This window comes from Rutilus rutilus, assembly GCF_951802725.1.
Source record: "Rutilus rutilus genome assembly, chromosome: 9".
NCBI lineage: Eukaryota > Metazoa > Chordata > Actinopteri > Cypriniformes > Leuciscidae > Rutilus > Rutilus rutilus.
Genome location: NC_140223.1, coordinates 3839269 through 3855106, shown reverse-complemented (window position 1 = coordinate 3855106; position 15838 = coordinate 3839269). Strand labels below are relative to the sequence as shown.

The 15838-nt window shown below is 37.1% G+C and overlaps 1 protein-coding gene across 1 annotated transcript in view; it reads right to left on the bottom strand.

Annotated features, from left to right (window-relative positions):
* Positions 1–32: 32 nt before the first annotated feature.
* The window catches only part of igsf11 (immunoglobulin superfamily member 11), a gene marked incomplete at its 3' end in the record, with an annotated part of 123384 nt that continues 107578 nt past the window's right edge, over positions 33–15838 (bottom strand). The window contains exons 3-7 of the mRNA XM_084418448.1: positions 15054–15261; positions 11576–11731; positions 4880–5002; positions 4639–4786; positions 33–507 (exon numbers count right to left, since the gene is read on the bottom strand). Coding sequence (XP_084274574.1) covers positions 33–507; positions 4639–4786; positions 4880–5002; positions 11576–11731; positions 15054–15261 — 1110 coding nt within the window. The remainder of the gene's footprint in view (positions 508–4638; positions 4787–4879; positions 5003–11575; positions 11732–15053; positions 15262–15838) is intronic.

Below are 15838 nucleotides of genomic sequence, written 5' to 3'. Positions count from 1 at the left end.
TCAGGTTATATAAAAGAGTTTTAATGTTCGTGTCAGACGAGGGATCCGGCTCGGCTCTGCGCCGGCACCATGACGGGGACGGCGCCCATGCGCTCGAGCGTGGCTTGGCTGACGGCGTACGAGTGTGTGTGTGTGTGCTGTTGTCCGTGCGCCACTGGCGGTGTTGTCTTGACGGGGGGGCGCAGGCTCAGCGAGCCGTTGCTGCGGGTCATGACGGGTGGTGAGGGGGCGGAGTTAGTCGTGACCACTAAAGTCTTGGGCGGAGGCAGGGTGTGGCTGCCGTTAGCGTACGCGGGGCGTGGGGGGGCGTTCGAGACGCCGGTGAAGGTCTGCCGCGTGTCGCCGTTGTAGCGCGTGTAGGAGTTGGTGTCGTAGTTGGGTTTGGGGTTGTGCCAGTAGCGGCTGTTGTAGGTGTTGGTGGACGTGAGCGTGTCGTTCTCCGAGGACGAGGCGTCGGCCTGGAACGCTTTGACTGATGATGATCTCTTCGGTGGGAGATCGTCCTCCCTGTGTGAGGAAGTAGAATTAGATGTGAGAATCTGAATCAGATAGAGTGCAAACCATAGACTGTAAAACACTATGGACGTAGTGTCCGTGACGTCACCCGTAAGTTTCTGAAGAGCGTTTTTGGGGCAAAAGCCGGGATTATCTGAGGTGACGTGACGGCAGTTACAGCAGTGGCAATCCACCTGTCACTCAAGTGGCCACGCCCTTAATTATGCACAACTTTAAGGCTTAATATCATTTAAACGAATGAGTTATAAAAAAATTCAACCCCCCTCACAGTTCTCATGAAGGGCAAAATTAGCTATATAGACCAAAACCACTATTTGCACCAGGCTGTGAACATGTTTTTTTTTCTGCTGTAAAGTTTTAACTCTATTCTAACATTGGAGTCTATGGGATTGACTCTCTTTTGCATCCAGTCTCAAGCGGCCAGTCGATGAACTGCAGTTTAAGTCCCTTCCCGTGTAGGTTTCAAGAGAGAAACTGGAAGGCTGAAAACATACTGCCCATGTTTTCAGTGGCACATTTTTTCCATTAATTTCAAAAGTCTTCGTTAAGTACGGGATAATGTCCATCCATCCGCTTGTTATCTCAGAATAACCCCCGACAGGGTGATCAGGATCAGGTCTTGCATCAGCTTGAAGGGGGTTTATTCTGAGATAACAAGCGGCTGGATGTACATTATCCCACTTATTACACTGCTACTTGCCACATAAGTAAATAATTAGACATGAAATGTTGATCTGAGTCAAAATATTTGATTAGGTCTTTAAACAACGGATAGAGCCGTTGCAGCGTGGCAAGTCCTGACAGCAATATAGTGTCGGCTCAGATCTGGCCCACATCTGGGGCGTGTGTAATATTTTGGCCGTGTTGGAGCGTATATCTTTTCCATTCATTTCAAAAGTCTTCGTTAAAGTGTTATAAGCCATGATGTGAGTCCAAGCGGCAACATTCTGATCTGAAAAATGAAGCCTACCCGGAAGTGCGAAAAACTGCAATACATCGAAAATCCGCTAGAGGGAGGTCCCAAAAGGGAGCAAATGTCCATAGCCCCCATGTTAAAATGTCCGTTTTCACAGCATAAATTCATGCTTTTACAAGTTGGTCCCATGGACTTTTATTGTATTTTTCGATAGCTTCCGAGTGCCTGACAACTGTGAGGGGGGTGAATTTTTTTCTAACTTGTTAGTTTAGATCGTATTTAGATATAAAATATATGACAATAAGGGCGTGGTTAACTTTGAGTGACAGCTTGATTGACAGCTGACAAGGCAGCGCCACGGAGAATGACAACAAGAAGCGCCATTTTTTAATACAGTTGACATATAATACTACTGTTTATGTATCATGAAATGTAGTTTTAAGAGTTTTTCAGGCGAGAATGTAGTTGTTTAAAGCTCAAATCTGTGGTTTATTTAAAGATTTATGAACATTTTATCCAGTTGATCCAGCGATGACCGGGCGCTCGGCGCTCATGTACCCCACCTGGAGCAGTCTTTCATCGGCTTGACGTTATGAGGTTTGCCGCCAATGCCGCGGACTCTGGCGTCTCTTTAGTGGTTAAACATGAGATATTGTGTATATCTATATCGTCTTGTGTATATCTAATGGGCGATTTTTGGTCTCGTGAATCAAAATTTTTTTCCCTGGGCAATCGTTTTGGCTGAGGGGAAGTTTCAGAACTTTATAAGCTATTATAACTTTACCGATGTATAGACTATAGAGCGCTGACTTTGTATGTTTGACTGAATTGTTTGCTTTATTTGTATAGCTTCTTATACCTTTTACTTATACTTTTATAATGGCTAATATTGATAAAACTGAAATTTAACAAAAAGAGACTGGGTTGAGTTTTGTCATTTTAAATTATAATACAACGAAGATGATCTGTAATGTTGTTTACTGTAAAATCTGTTGTTTAGTACAAATGCACATATTGCCTGGACCATAAAATGTGTAATATATTTAAAATGAAAAGAGGCAGGTTTGTGTTTTATATTTTGTTTTTTTCATAAATAGGCAAACGTTATGTGCAGTTGAATATAATCAATATGCATTGCCTGAACCACATTTGTGTGGCTATAATGTTTAAGATTTCTTTAATTGAAAACGAAAAGAGTTCGTATGGTGTTTTATAACACATTTCGTTGCCTAAAATATACACAGAGATAACCGAGTAGCAGAGCGAGCTGAGTGACGCACGCTGTGTTAGAAGGTGGGCGGGGTTAGGATTTCCCAAGATTTTCCAAGATGGCGCCGCCCATACCCCCCATAAACGGCTTCAAACCCGTTCTTCAGAAAGTCTATGGGTGACGTCACAGACGCTTTGTCCATATTTTTTACAGTCTATGTGTGAGTCCCAACATTACAAACTTTGATTGCAAGGTACTTGACGACTTTAGTGAGGGAAAGAACTACAATCCCATGATGCATTGCGAACAGTAATTGAATTAAAAACGATTGAGAAATTTAAAACTACTCCTTTAAAGTCCCCCTGTGGTGAAAATCAAGCTTTTAAAGTAGTTTATGTGGTGTTTTTAATGTGCTTTAAGACTGTTTTACGACTAATTTTCTGTACAGCATCATGGGTAATGTAGTTTTTCAACATGAGTTTCACTTTTAAACATGTTTATTTTAAAACTATGTTGAAATAATGCGGACAGAAGCAAATGCCATCGATTAACAACCTCGCAGCTCACAGTAAGGATGCCTTTAAAGGTTTATATGTTATCATTAAAAATCTAATTCCTTATGGAGTTTTTACTACCGCAATCCGACTGTTACACTCCATTACATTTCCAAACTTGGATACATCAGGGACTTTTAAAAATTGGGTTTGGGAATTTCTGGCAATATATAATTTACTAAGCTGTAAAATTAGTCAACATTTGAAGTGGATCAAAACCTTTCATCAAGGTTATACATTAATTTTGAACAATACCCGTACTTGTCTTTGATTAACAACTTGATTAACTTTTTTTTGATCCACTTCAAATGTTGATTAATGTATTTTTAATCAGCTAGATATCGAACCTTTGAGTCCCTGAATCGATGAATCACTCACGTGTGAATCGTCCAGTAAATGTTCTGACTGACAGTGATGTTATAGTTAACTAAAACAATTAAAAATGATTTTTGTTGATTTAAAATAAAGTTGATATAACAAATTATTAAATAAAATAAAATAAAATAAATAACTGAAATAAAATAAATAAAAATCTAAATAAAGCTAATTAGGAATAATAAAAAAACAAATGACAAAACACTAACATTTAAAATGAAAATATAAAAATAAAAGTAGGGATGCCCGATATATCGGCCACTATATCGCTATCGGCCGATGTATGTTTATTTTTGAAGTTATCGTTATAAGCCCGATAAGAAAATTTGTCCGATATATTAAAGCTGATAAATAATGTATTATTTCCCTCAGATGTGCAGTTCAACATGATGGTTTTGAATTGCTTCAAATCCCTTCAAAAAGGTAGACTACATAAAATTATAATGAGAACATTCTCATGAGAACATCAGGCTCTCAAAAATGATATACAAATTTTGATTTAGATTTATCGGCCAATATATCGGTTTTCGGCTTTAAAATATAAAGAATTATCGGTATCAGCCAAAATGTTTATATCGGTGCATCCCTAAATAAAAGTTAATTCAAAATTGTAATAAATACTATAATAACATATAAATAATACTAAAATATATGTAACAGTATTTAAAATAATGTTACATTATTTCACATCAAACTCTTTATATTATTGCAAAAGTGCAAGAAACAGCTTGTTTTTAAGTTTTTTCATCATATGAGTTCTTTAAATGTTGTTTCATATTTTGGGAGTGTTAAATTAACTTTATACTCGTATAATTCAGCACACAAACAAGCTTCATCGAAATGTGAAGTCTGAGAAGTCTCAACATTACAAACTTTGATTTGAAAATCGGACAAAAATGCAAAGGTACTTAACGACTTTAGTGAGGGGAAAGAACTACAATCCCATGATGCATTGCGATCAGTAATCAAGTAAACACAATTGAGAAATATAAAACTACTCCTTTTAAAAATGTTGCTTATACACGTAAAACTTGCAAAATATGCATGTGTATATACAAACATGTCACCTGATCTCGTTGGGAATTTCCTCCTCCTCGTATTTGTTCTTGTTCCTCCAGTAGAAGAGCGTGACCAGCACCAGTAAAGAGCAGATGACCAGCGCCAGAACCCCAGTGACGACGGTTCCTGCGATCAGACCCACGCCCTGAGGCTGCGCTGTCACACGCCAGAGACCGAGAGCACAGTCAGACCAACAGCAGTGTTTACTGAGAGCTGCAGAACGAGTGTGTGTGTGTGTGTGAGACTTACGGGCCACGACCTGCAGGTTGAGGACGCAGGTGCTCTTCCCGATGGCGTTGGACGCCGAACACTGATACAGTCCAGATGTGCTGGTGCTGATGTTTCTCAGCGTCACCGTACCCTGCATCTGATCTGAGGAGCACAGATCAACTCGTTGAAAACTTCACACTGATCACGCCCTATAGAAATCATGCTTACACTTTATTTGAAGGTGTCATTGTTACAGTGTAATTATTTATTTAAGTAATATTAGTGAACTACATGTACTTACTATAGACTTGGGGTAGGATTAGGGTTTGGTTGAGGGTTAGTTATGCATAATTTACTGTCATTACTATGGTAAGTACATGTAACATATGTAAAAAGGACACTGTAAAATAAAGTGTTACCAAAATTATGTATTAGATCTGCTGGAGAAGAACTTGACTATTGTTCTTTTTGACAAACTTGGAGTTGTTTAGGTCATAGAAGTCTGACTCATGCTTTTTTGCGTAAAGGTAAAGACCCAACTCTATGCATGTTTTGTAAGATTCCCCTCTCTGTTATGAAGTTATTTCACTTAAGGACTTATTTAGTAAGATTATGCCTAAAAAGTTTTTGGATTTTTTTATCATATGTTAATTAAAACAAATCTTGTATAATATGACTTGCTATTTTTTTTTTTTTTTTTTTTTGGTTGGTTTTTATTGTATTTATATGATATTTGTATTTTTGTAATTGAATTTTTGCCATGAAAATAGCTTTGAATGCTGACATGGCACTAAATAAAACAATATGAATCTGAATCTGACAAACTCGGAGATGGGGATGGATATCGAGTTCGATACTTTTTAGGCACCGACCGAATTAGAGCCCTGCACGGGCCTCAAATCTAGGCCCGAGCCCGGCCCTGGCCCGAGACGCTCAGGCCCTAGCCCGACCCGTGTCCGACAGCTCATCAGAATTATCAGCCCGAGTCCGACCCGAGCCCGGTTTTTTTTTTTTTTTTTTTTTTTTTTTTTACAGCGGCAGCCTGGCCTATTTGCAGCCATTAAAATATGTCCGTTTTGTTAGTTATGTTTCTTTTCTTTTCATTTCTTTATTAAGTTAATTTAGACAAATGTTTGGAGCATTTAAAAAATAAATAAAAATAACGACCAAGCAGCCGAGCCGACAGCGAGTAAAACATGTTTGATCAATTTAGCCTCTTAAATCAACGCTAATACTTTACTTGGCTACAATAAAATCCATAGATATTTTTGATAAACATTTTTATTAAACCACAGTGAGTAGCCTACATTTTTTTTGAAATACTGAGGCAGGATCAGGCTGCTCACAACAGCGCTCGCAAACGAAATGAGCAATAGAGCAAATAAAATAAAATAAATCAAAAACAAACTTGCAGGTTATCTTACCTCAAAAATGCACCACAAAACATGGCCATTCTTTTTTCCAGTAGTTTCCAACAGTTAAACGAAAATAAAGTCAAATCAAACGAAAAACATCAGTAGCCTAGTTTCCAAATAAAGTCCAATTAAACGAAAAGTTAGAACAGTCTCTTACAGAGCATCGTGGAGAAAAAGAATAGCATCCACAGTGGAAGATTTTAACCCAGTCCTCTCTTCTATCACTCTGCGATTTTTCTCTTAATATTCTCCATTATTTGCACGTGAGGTGAATCGTTGGTTGCGCTGACGGGAAACCTTCTGTGTGTGCGCGTGCTTGCGTGCGTGAGACTGTCATGTCAATCATATGTCAGTGTAATTATAAGATTATGAAAGTTATAAGGTTATTAAATGTCTTTTTATGTTTGTTCTTCTATCGTCGACGTCAACTTCTCATATTTTTTTAATTAATGTCTAAAAATATAAAAAGAAGGATAACCCAAAAAAGGCCCGAGGCCCGGCCCGCATGTGAACTATGACGTGAAAATTGGCCCGAAGCCCGGCCCTAGGGGCGTAAAAAAGTCGGGGCCCGTCGGGCTCGGGCTGAAATGCAGGGCTCTAGACCGAATTGCCTCGATCCCGTCGAGTGTCAAAAAATGTCTTGTCGTTCAGTACCGAATTTCGAGACCTGAGGGGTTAATCTTGTCAATGTCAGTGAAACTATAAGCATGAGGCATGTGTGATGTGCCCAAATCAAGAGCTGGTGATTGGCTGTGGATCAAGGAAAAACACTGGTTTACACCGGCTTGATGGCAACGAATGGCAGGATTCATATTTAAATAGTCCTTTTGCAGTTTAATATTCTCACTTGTACTTTTTTTTCTTTTTTTTTTTTTGAGAGCAAGTATTATCTCATCACAGAAGAAGGTCTAGTCGGCAACCCGACAAAATAAAAGTTTGGTTTAACAAAAAACTGTGATAGAAATATATTACTCTTGTACAGTATCATTTACATCTTAATGTAATACTACTACTAATTATTATGATTAAAACTAATTTTCTACCATATTATAATTTTAGCAGTAAACCTGTTGAACCAAAAATTAAAGTTTAATTTAATTTAAATTAAAGGGTTTGTTTAAATTTCATTTGACTAAAAGATAAATTAATGTTTTATGCCTTCATGTGATTCCCAGAAAAATGTAAATGCACAACACAGAATTAAAAAATAATAATAATAATTTTTATAAAAATGACAAATTGATAAATTACGTTATTTTAATGAATTCAGTTAATTAGATATGTTTTTGATTAAACCTTTATATGGAATATAGACAAACTATTTAGACAAAAACCATTAAGAATGTAGTTTTTGTTAAACCGTTAATAAATTGCTATTAAATTGAATGAACGAGATTCATGATTTCAATTAATTACACATGCTTTTTGATTAATACAATGTAATTTAACCATCCAGAAAAAAAAAAAATGGAATCCAGAAAAATGAAAATGTGTAAATCTTGTAAAGTGTGCTTATCCTTAAGGTCGGCTGCATTAACAGTTTTGCTTTCTTGTTTCTTTCCCTCTTCACATTAATTATCTGTTCATAAAATTGCCATCGGAAAAAGTATCGTTCAGGATCCGGTATCGAAGTCATGGGATCAGTATCATTATCGAACATAATCTGAACGATACCCAGCCCTACTTGGAAATGTTAAATTGTGTTTTCCAGGGCTGTTGAGCTCAGCTTGTTTTTGTAATGTTCCCATTAAGTTATGAAAAAATTATTTCTGAACATCCAGTTTAAAAAAAAAATTCTTGGTATATTCCATTTCGTCATCCCTCACGCATCACGGGAATGTTTAAATGTTCTCTGAACTTTCCCAACATTTTTTTATATTTAAAAAACATTTTCAGAACAAAACATTCCATGAGCGACGTATAAAGAACGTGTGTGTGTGTGTGTGTGTGTGTGTGTGTGTGCTAATGCTCTGAGAACAGTGTCTGAACTTTGAACAAATGTTCTATTAATGTTTGTTCATAACTTTGAAAGAACTATGATAGAACTTTAGCTCTGAGAATGTTCCCTGTGAGATGGAAAGTCATGGATATTTGTGGGAATATACATCCATAGAGCGAATCACTCTTTTGAGTCACTGAATCAAAGAATCACAGTTCACAAATCAGAGAACGACTCCTCAGTGAATCGTTCATGGCTGACTGTTGTTATTGTTAACTAAAACTATTAAAAAATCTAAAAATATAACTATTAGAACTCAAATCCAGACTGATTGACAGCATCACAGTAATTAGCCCTAACCCTGACACTACAAAACAAAGATAATTATTGAAAACTTGTTTTTATATTGGGCTTACATGCAAATGAATACACTGACAACACAAGTAAGTTCTTCTCCGTTCCTGATGTCAAAATATTCATGACACAACACTGATAAAGGTGTTTATGAAATATTAAGGTTTTTTCTTAAACCGTTTCAATGGGAAAAGAAAGTTTAGGCGTTTATATGACCTCACATGTTCTTCTTGAAACTCGGTAACATTACACACACTGTGTTTAAATAGTAATGAACCATTCCTGTGAGTCGCTGTTGCAGTGAAACTAGTGGCCTCTAGATGGCAGTACAATCACAGTTTCTGTTCATCTCTGTTCCTGATCGAGAAAGTAAAAATGTCTCACAGCTGTGAAAGCCTTTTGAGGCCAAAGCAGATTGATTTATTAAGCATAAAAATATAACATCCATCTTTAGAATAAGGCTACTGTACCGTATACATCCACAGACATCTGAAACAGTCGTTCAAGAGTTAGTTTGTGCTTAAACTGTGTTGGAACAGTTTGTTGAGTGTGTTTTCTGTTCCAGCATCTGTGAACAAACCCGTCCCTACAGAAGTGAGTTATCAGGCCTGGTGGAACTGTGACTGTTGACTAAAACTATTACAAATATTTTTTGTTGATTTGAAATAAAGCTGAAATAAAATTAGATGGAAAAACTTAAACTGACAAAACCACATACAATTTATATATACAAAGAGTGCACAAAATAAGTATTTGAACACCCTGCTATTTTGCAAGTTCTCCCACTTGGAAATCATGGAGGGGTCTGAAATTGTCATCGTAGGTGCATGTCCACTGTGAGAGACATAATCTAAAAAAACAAATCCAGAAATCACAATATATGATTTTTTAACTATTTATTTGTATGATACAGCTGCAAATAAGTATTTGAACACCTGTCTATCAGCTAGAATTCTGACCCTCAAAGACCTGTTAGTCTGCCTTTAAAATGTCCACCTCCACTCCATTTATTATCCTAAATTAGATGCACCTGTTTGAGGTCGTTAGCTGCATAAAGACACCTGTCCACCCCATACAATCAGTAAGAATCCAACTACTAACATGGCCTAGACCAAAGAGCTGTCCAAAGACACTAGAGACAAAATTGTACACCTCCACAAGGCTGGAAAGGGCTACGGGGAAATTGCCAAGCAGCTTGGTGAAAAAAGGTCCACTGTTGGAGCAATCATTAGAAAATGGAAGAAGCTAAACATGACTGTCAGTCTCCCTCGGACTGGGGCTCCATGCAAGATCTCACCTCGTGGGGTCTCAATGATCCTAAGAAAGGTGAGAAATCAGCCCAGAACTACACGGGAGGAGCTGGTCAATGACCTGAAAAGAGCTGAGACCACCGTTTCCAAGGTTACTGTTGGTAATACACTAAGACGTCATGGTTTGAAATCATGCATGGCACGGAAGGTTCCCCTGCTTAAACCAGCACATGTCAAGGCCGTCTTAAGTTTGCCAATGACCATTTGGATGATCCAGAGGAGTCATGGGAGAAAGTCATGTGGTCAGATAAGACCAAAATAGAACTTTTTGGTCATAATTCCACTAAACGTGTTTGGAGGAAGAAGAATGATGAGTACCATCCCTACTGTGAAGCATGGGGGTGGTAGCATCATGCTTTGGGGGTGTTTTTCTGCACATGGGACAGGGCGACTGCACTGTATTAAGGAGAGGATGACCGGGGCCATGTATTGCGAGATTTTGGGGAACAACCTACTTCCCTCAGTTAGAGCATTGAAGATGGGTCGAGGCTGGGTCTTCCAACATGACAATGACCCGAAGCACACAGCCAGGATAACCAAGGAGTGGCTCTGTAAGAAGCATATCAAGGTTCTGGCGTGGCCTAGCCAGTCTCCAGACCTAAACCCAATAGAGAATCTTTGGAGGGAGCTCAAACTCCGTGTTTCTCAGCGACAGCCCAGAAACCTGACTGATCTAGAGAAGATCTGTGTGGAGGAGTGGGCCAAAATCCCTCCTGCAGTGTGTGCAAACCTGGTGAAAAACTACAGGAAACGTTTGACCTCTGTAATTGCAAACAAAGGCTACTGTGCCAAATATTAACATTGATTTTCTCAGGTGTTCAAATACTTATTTGCAGCTGTATCATACAAATAAATAGTTAAAAAATCATACATTGTGATTTCTGGATTTTTTTTTTTAGATTATGTCTCTCACAGTGGACATGCACCTACGATGACAATTTCAGACCCCTCCATGATTTCTAAGTGGGAGAACTTGCAAAATAGCAGGGTGTTCAAATACTTATTTTCCTCACTGTATATATATATATATATATAATGTGTGTGTGTATATATGTGTGTGTGTGTGTGTATGTATGTGTGTATATATAATATATAATAAATATATATATATGTGTGTGTGTCTTTATATATGTGTATGTAAAATTAAAACTGGAAATATAAAACTAAAAGTTACTTCAAAATTTTTCTAAATGATATAATAATATAATCTGAATAAACTAAAACAGCATTGCTGTGACTGTGGAAGTGTTTTAAATGTTAACCGTCACATCAAACTCTTACTATTACAAAAAGAGCAAGAAACAGCTTGTTTTCATCACATGACGTCTTTAGATGGCAGAACGATCGTGTCATTATTCATAGAAATGATTTATGAAGAGCTTGAGAAGTGTTGAAGCGAACCGGTTGCACAGGGCCAGGAACGTGTGTTATGAACGTGAGTTATGAACGTGTGTTATGAACGTGAGTTTAGATTTTGACAGTAATAAACATCTTGAAATCCCAAGGCGTGTCTGTGGAGATTGTGTAGCCGTATTCTAAAGCCGTCACACTGTTCGGAGAGAGAGCGGGTGAAGTCACCACACACACACACACACACACACACACACACACGGGTGACCGGGGCGGGCAGAGGTCACGCCACACCATGAGTCAAGAGCTGTGGATTTACCGGAGAATGTGGGGCAAAACGGGATCCCCACGGGCAGGGGTTTAGTACCTTGCATGGCATTGTGGGGCAGTTTGGGCACCGACTCCAGCTTCTCCCAGGCGTAGGTGGGCGTCGGGATGCCCTCGTCCGAACCACACAACAGCATCACATCACTGCCCACGTCCAGAGAACCCTGAACACGACACGACGGGCTGGACGGAGGAACTGCAGAGAGACACAAACATCAACTTAAGCTTACTCAACTTAGGGTGTGTGTGTGTGTGTGTGTGTGTGTGTGTGTGTGTGTGTGTGTGTGTGTGTGTGTGTGTGTGTGCCAGCCATACCGACAAAACATGACATCTCGACTGTCTGGGATTTTATCGATAATGATAATTAGACGATATTTGCTGAGTGTGTTTATTGAGTTGGTAGCTTCAGGTTTAGGACTGCTCTGGACAGCTGACTCCTAAAGCTTTTGATATTCTTCATATTCTATATGGTGGTCATTTTGCATACGTGATAGAAATAATCTTTTCCAATAAGATTAAATTAATTTTGACCTTTTATGGGCATTTTTCCTTGATAAAGCCATATTTTTAAACCTAATTAAATGCATGCATGGATTATTATTATTATTATATATTTATTTGTCACAATAGGGCTGTTAACAATCAAATGAAATCAGTATCAACACAACTGATCTTTGCAATTCAGTGGAAACATGGAAGCTGCATCTGAACTCGCATTTACACACACTGTAATGCAGCTCAGAGGGACATGAATGCATTTAACCTGCAGTTACACATGCAGAAATATTGTTGTGATGTTTTTTAAACATAAAACATTGAATATTGATATTAGAAATTATTTAAAAAATGAAAAGATACTTTCATTGTTAAATTAAAACCAGTAGGTGGCAGCGAGTCACTGTTAATGAGTAATTCATTTAGTTTCAACCGATTCATTTAAACGGCTGATTATTGTGTATAAAGAGAAGAGTTATTCTGATTCAAGATTACCAGGAACATGAATTTAACAATAATAATGTGCACTGATAAATCATTTATAAGAAATACTGCAATATTCCATGAAAATAAGAATTTTCGATTTTGATTTCATGGTGACTTTAAGTGGCAGAATTGATTTCCAGGGTAATTACCTTAAATGTATCTGTATTGTCTTATGTCAAATACTTAAAGTCACCCTGTAGTCAATCATTTTATCCCTTAAAACTCATCTTTGATCACCAAAACTACATATTTAAAAAAAATTCTTCACACCTTAAAGTATCTTGACTGTAACTCGACACCCTTGCCTCATTTAGTATGCGCGGTTCTATGAATATGCAAATGAGCCCCGCCTCCACTCACTCACTCAGCTCAGAGATCCACTGGTTGACGATCACACGTTGATCTGATTGGTTACAAGGAGGTTTGTGACGTCAGAAACACCAGCGATTTCAAAGCGTGTTTTTGAGACTGTCTTTGGTTCACAAAATACTCAGCAATGCTGTCGACTTATGAATTTACACATGGTTTGTCTTAAAACATATTAAAAACACCACAGAGACACATAAACTACATTAAAAGCTGGATTTTCACCACAGGGCGACTTAATTAACCTATTAATGCAATAAATCTGAATACTATAGACTGGCGGTTTCAGCAGTGACTAATCTGATTGGCCATGAGCTCATCAACACTTTTTATTCATTTTCACATTTCATTTTAATCGCGGCAGCAGTTGTAAATTTGGGGACATTTTTTTGGTGTCTTGAATTTTGGTGCAATTTTTTGACCCAAGCCATTCATTTCCGGCACTGACATTCATATACTTGTGTGCTTTGCATAAGCTGAGTTTTTTAGCCAAAATAACCGGCAGAATAACTTCATACCCATAGTCAAAAATGTGGCCCTGTGAGAAATGAAATATCAGCACTGTTTACATTTATGCATTTGTTAGATGCTTTTATCCACCATAAGCAACTCGTCACAGAGCCAACAATATTTATAGTGTGCAATCTGCCAGGTTAGTGCACAAAAAACAGCATGTGAAACTGTACACATTATGCAACAATAAACACCATTGTCACATAACTGTATTATATTAATAATTTAATCAGTGAAATGATGCCTGGATATCATCTGAAAAACACTAACCCTTTGTCCAAAAAAGAGTGTGACCAAATCCTTAGCATTCATGACACACACACACACACACACACAGAGTACATGAGAAACAAACAGATGGTTTACTTTCTACTTCTGTCATGATTTTTGAGTGTGCATCCGACACTCTTCAATCCCAGAAGGCAATGGGAGAGGGGTTGTGAACGGCACATGTCAATGCATGCATATGTTGTAAATCATGCAGTTTCTATTACCTAGTATGCAATTTCACACTAAGGTTATCATCATCAACTAAAAGTGTTCAAACATTTTAGTTAATTTAAATAAAGCTTAACTAAAACATAACAAAACGATAATAATAATAAAAAAATAATATTAGACGACTCAAATTTTGCTTTGGCAAGAAACAAAAACAAGTTTAAGTTGAAGCACTAAATCTAAAAAAATAAACAAATCAAACCTAAATAGTAATATTTATTTAAGAAAAAACATAACTGATAAAGCACAATAAAAAATAAATAATTTAGATGACAACTTAAACCTTATGAAAATGAGAAATGTTGCTTGTGTAACTCACTAAAACAAAATTTAGTTGAAGCACTAATTAATAACTAGAAATAAAAAAAACTAAATCTGAACTAAAACTAAAATTAAACCTAAAAAATAAAATGTATGAAAAAAAACCCCATAATGCAAAATTACAAAAAATTTAACTGAAATTAAAACTGATATAAAAAATAAAAATAAACACTAGTTCAAAATATAAATAAAAACTATAATAGTACTTAAATAATAATAAAATTACAGCGTTTTAGATGTAGCTTATTTATTCCAGTTTTGCATTATTTAATCCAATTTTGTGTAAAAGCAAATTATAATAAAACAAACATAAAGAAAGATATATTAAAACTGTGGTTGAAATTGCTCTCCGGTTCATTCATCGCTCTGTAGGTCAAGCTAAGCACATTGCATTGTGGGATACAGTAATGCACATCATAGCATGTTCATGTTCAAGCATATGGAAGTTAGTTAGTTAAGTTAACAACTTTATTAATCCCACAGGGGGCAATTATATTAGGGCAGTGCGCAAACTAAAAAAAACATACATTAAAAACAATCAGTTAGGGACGCACCGATATTAACATTTTGGCCGATACCGATAACCGATAATTCTTTATATTTGAAAAGCCGATAACCGATATTTTGGCCGATAAATTTAAATCCAATTTTTTTTGTAACTTGAGAGCCTGATTACAAAAACAAAAGTCTCACCATAAAAATAAATAATCCATTATTTATCAGCTTTAACATATCGGGCAAATTTTCTTTTCGGACCGATAACGATGACATTAAAAATGAACATTTATCGGCCGATACCGATATGTTGTGCATCCCTACGCACTCTGGCCGAGACTCACCCAGCACAGTGAGGCCGATGACCCCGATATTGCGCCCCCCGCGGTCCGGGAGGTTGTTGACCAGGCACTGGTACGTCCCCGTGTCAGACAGCTGTGTGTTGTTGATGAAGATTGAGGCACTTGTGCTGGGCATAGTGGCCACGAAACCCACACGCCCGTTCATGTGATTGGCTAAACTGAAGACCTGGCCTCCCTGATAGATGATCACCTGTCAACAAACACACACAGACAAATAACACCATATTAATAACGGGAAGTTTTCACTTATAAAATAAATGCAAAGACCAAGTCAAGACACGTCACATTTATTTATATAGTGCATTATACAACCAAACTGCTTTGAAACTATCTATATTGTTAAAAGCGCTGTATAAATGAAGGTGACTTGACTTGATAACTAATTAACAACAGATTGTTTCAAAGCAGTATTAAACAAAAAATTATTTGCAGTTAATGCGGCAAAATTCATTCAATTATTAAACAACTTCGATTTCATTTATTCAATTATTCAGCTTTTCTTCTCATCTCTGCATTTAGATTGATAATATTTTCTGAATATTAAGCATCTTTTAAGCATCCAGTGAGAAAGTGACCAATCACAAATCAGTATGCAAATATTACAACGACATCATCACTCTCAGCAGGAAGTAGGTTGATTTTGAAGCTTAATATTTTAAACAATTCAAGTCACTGGAAGATTTTCAAACTTTAATCTGTTAATTTGAACTTTAATTTAAATATGTTTTTTTTTTTTTTTTTTTTTGTAAAACAAAAGGTTTGACTGA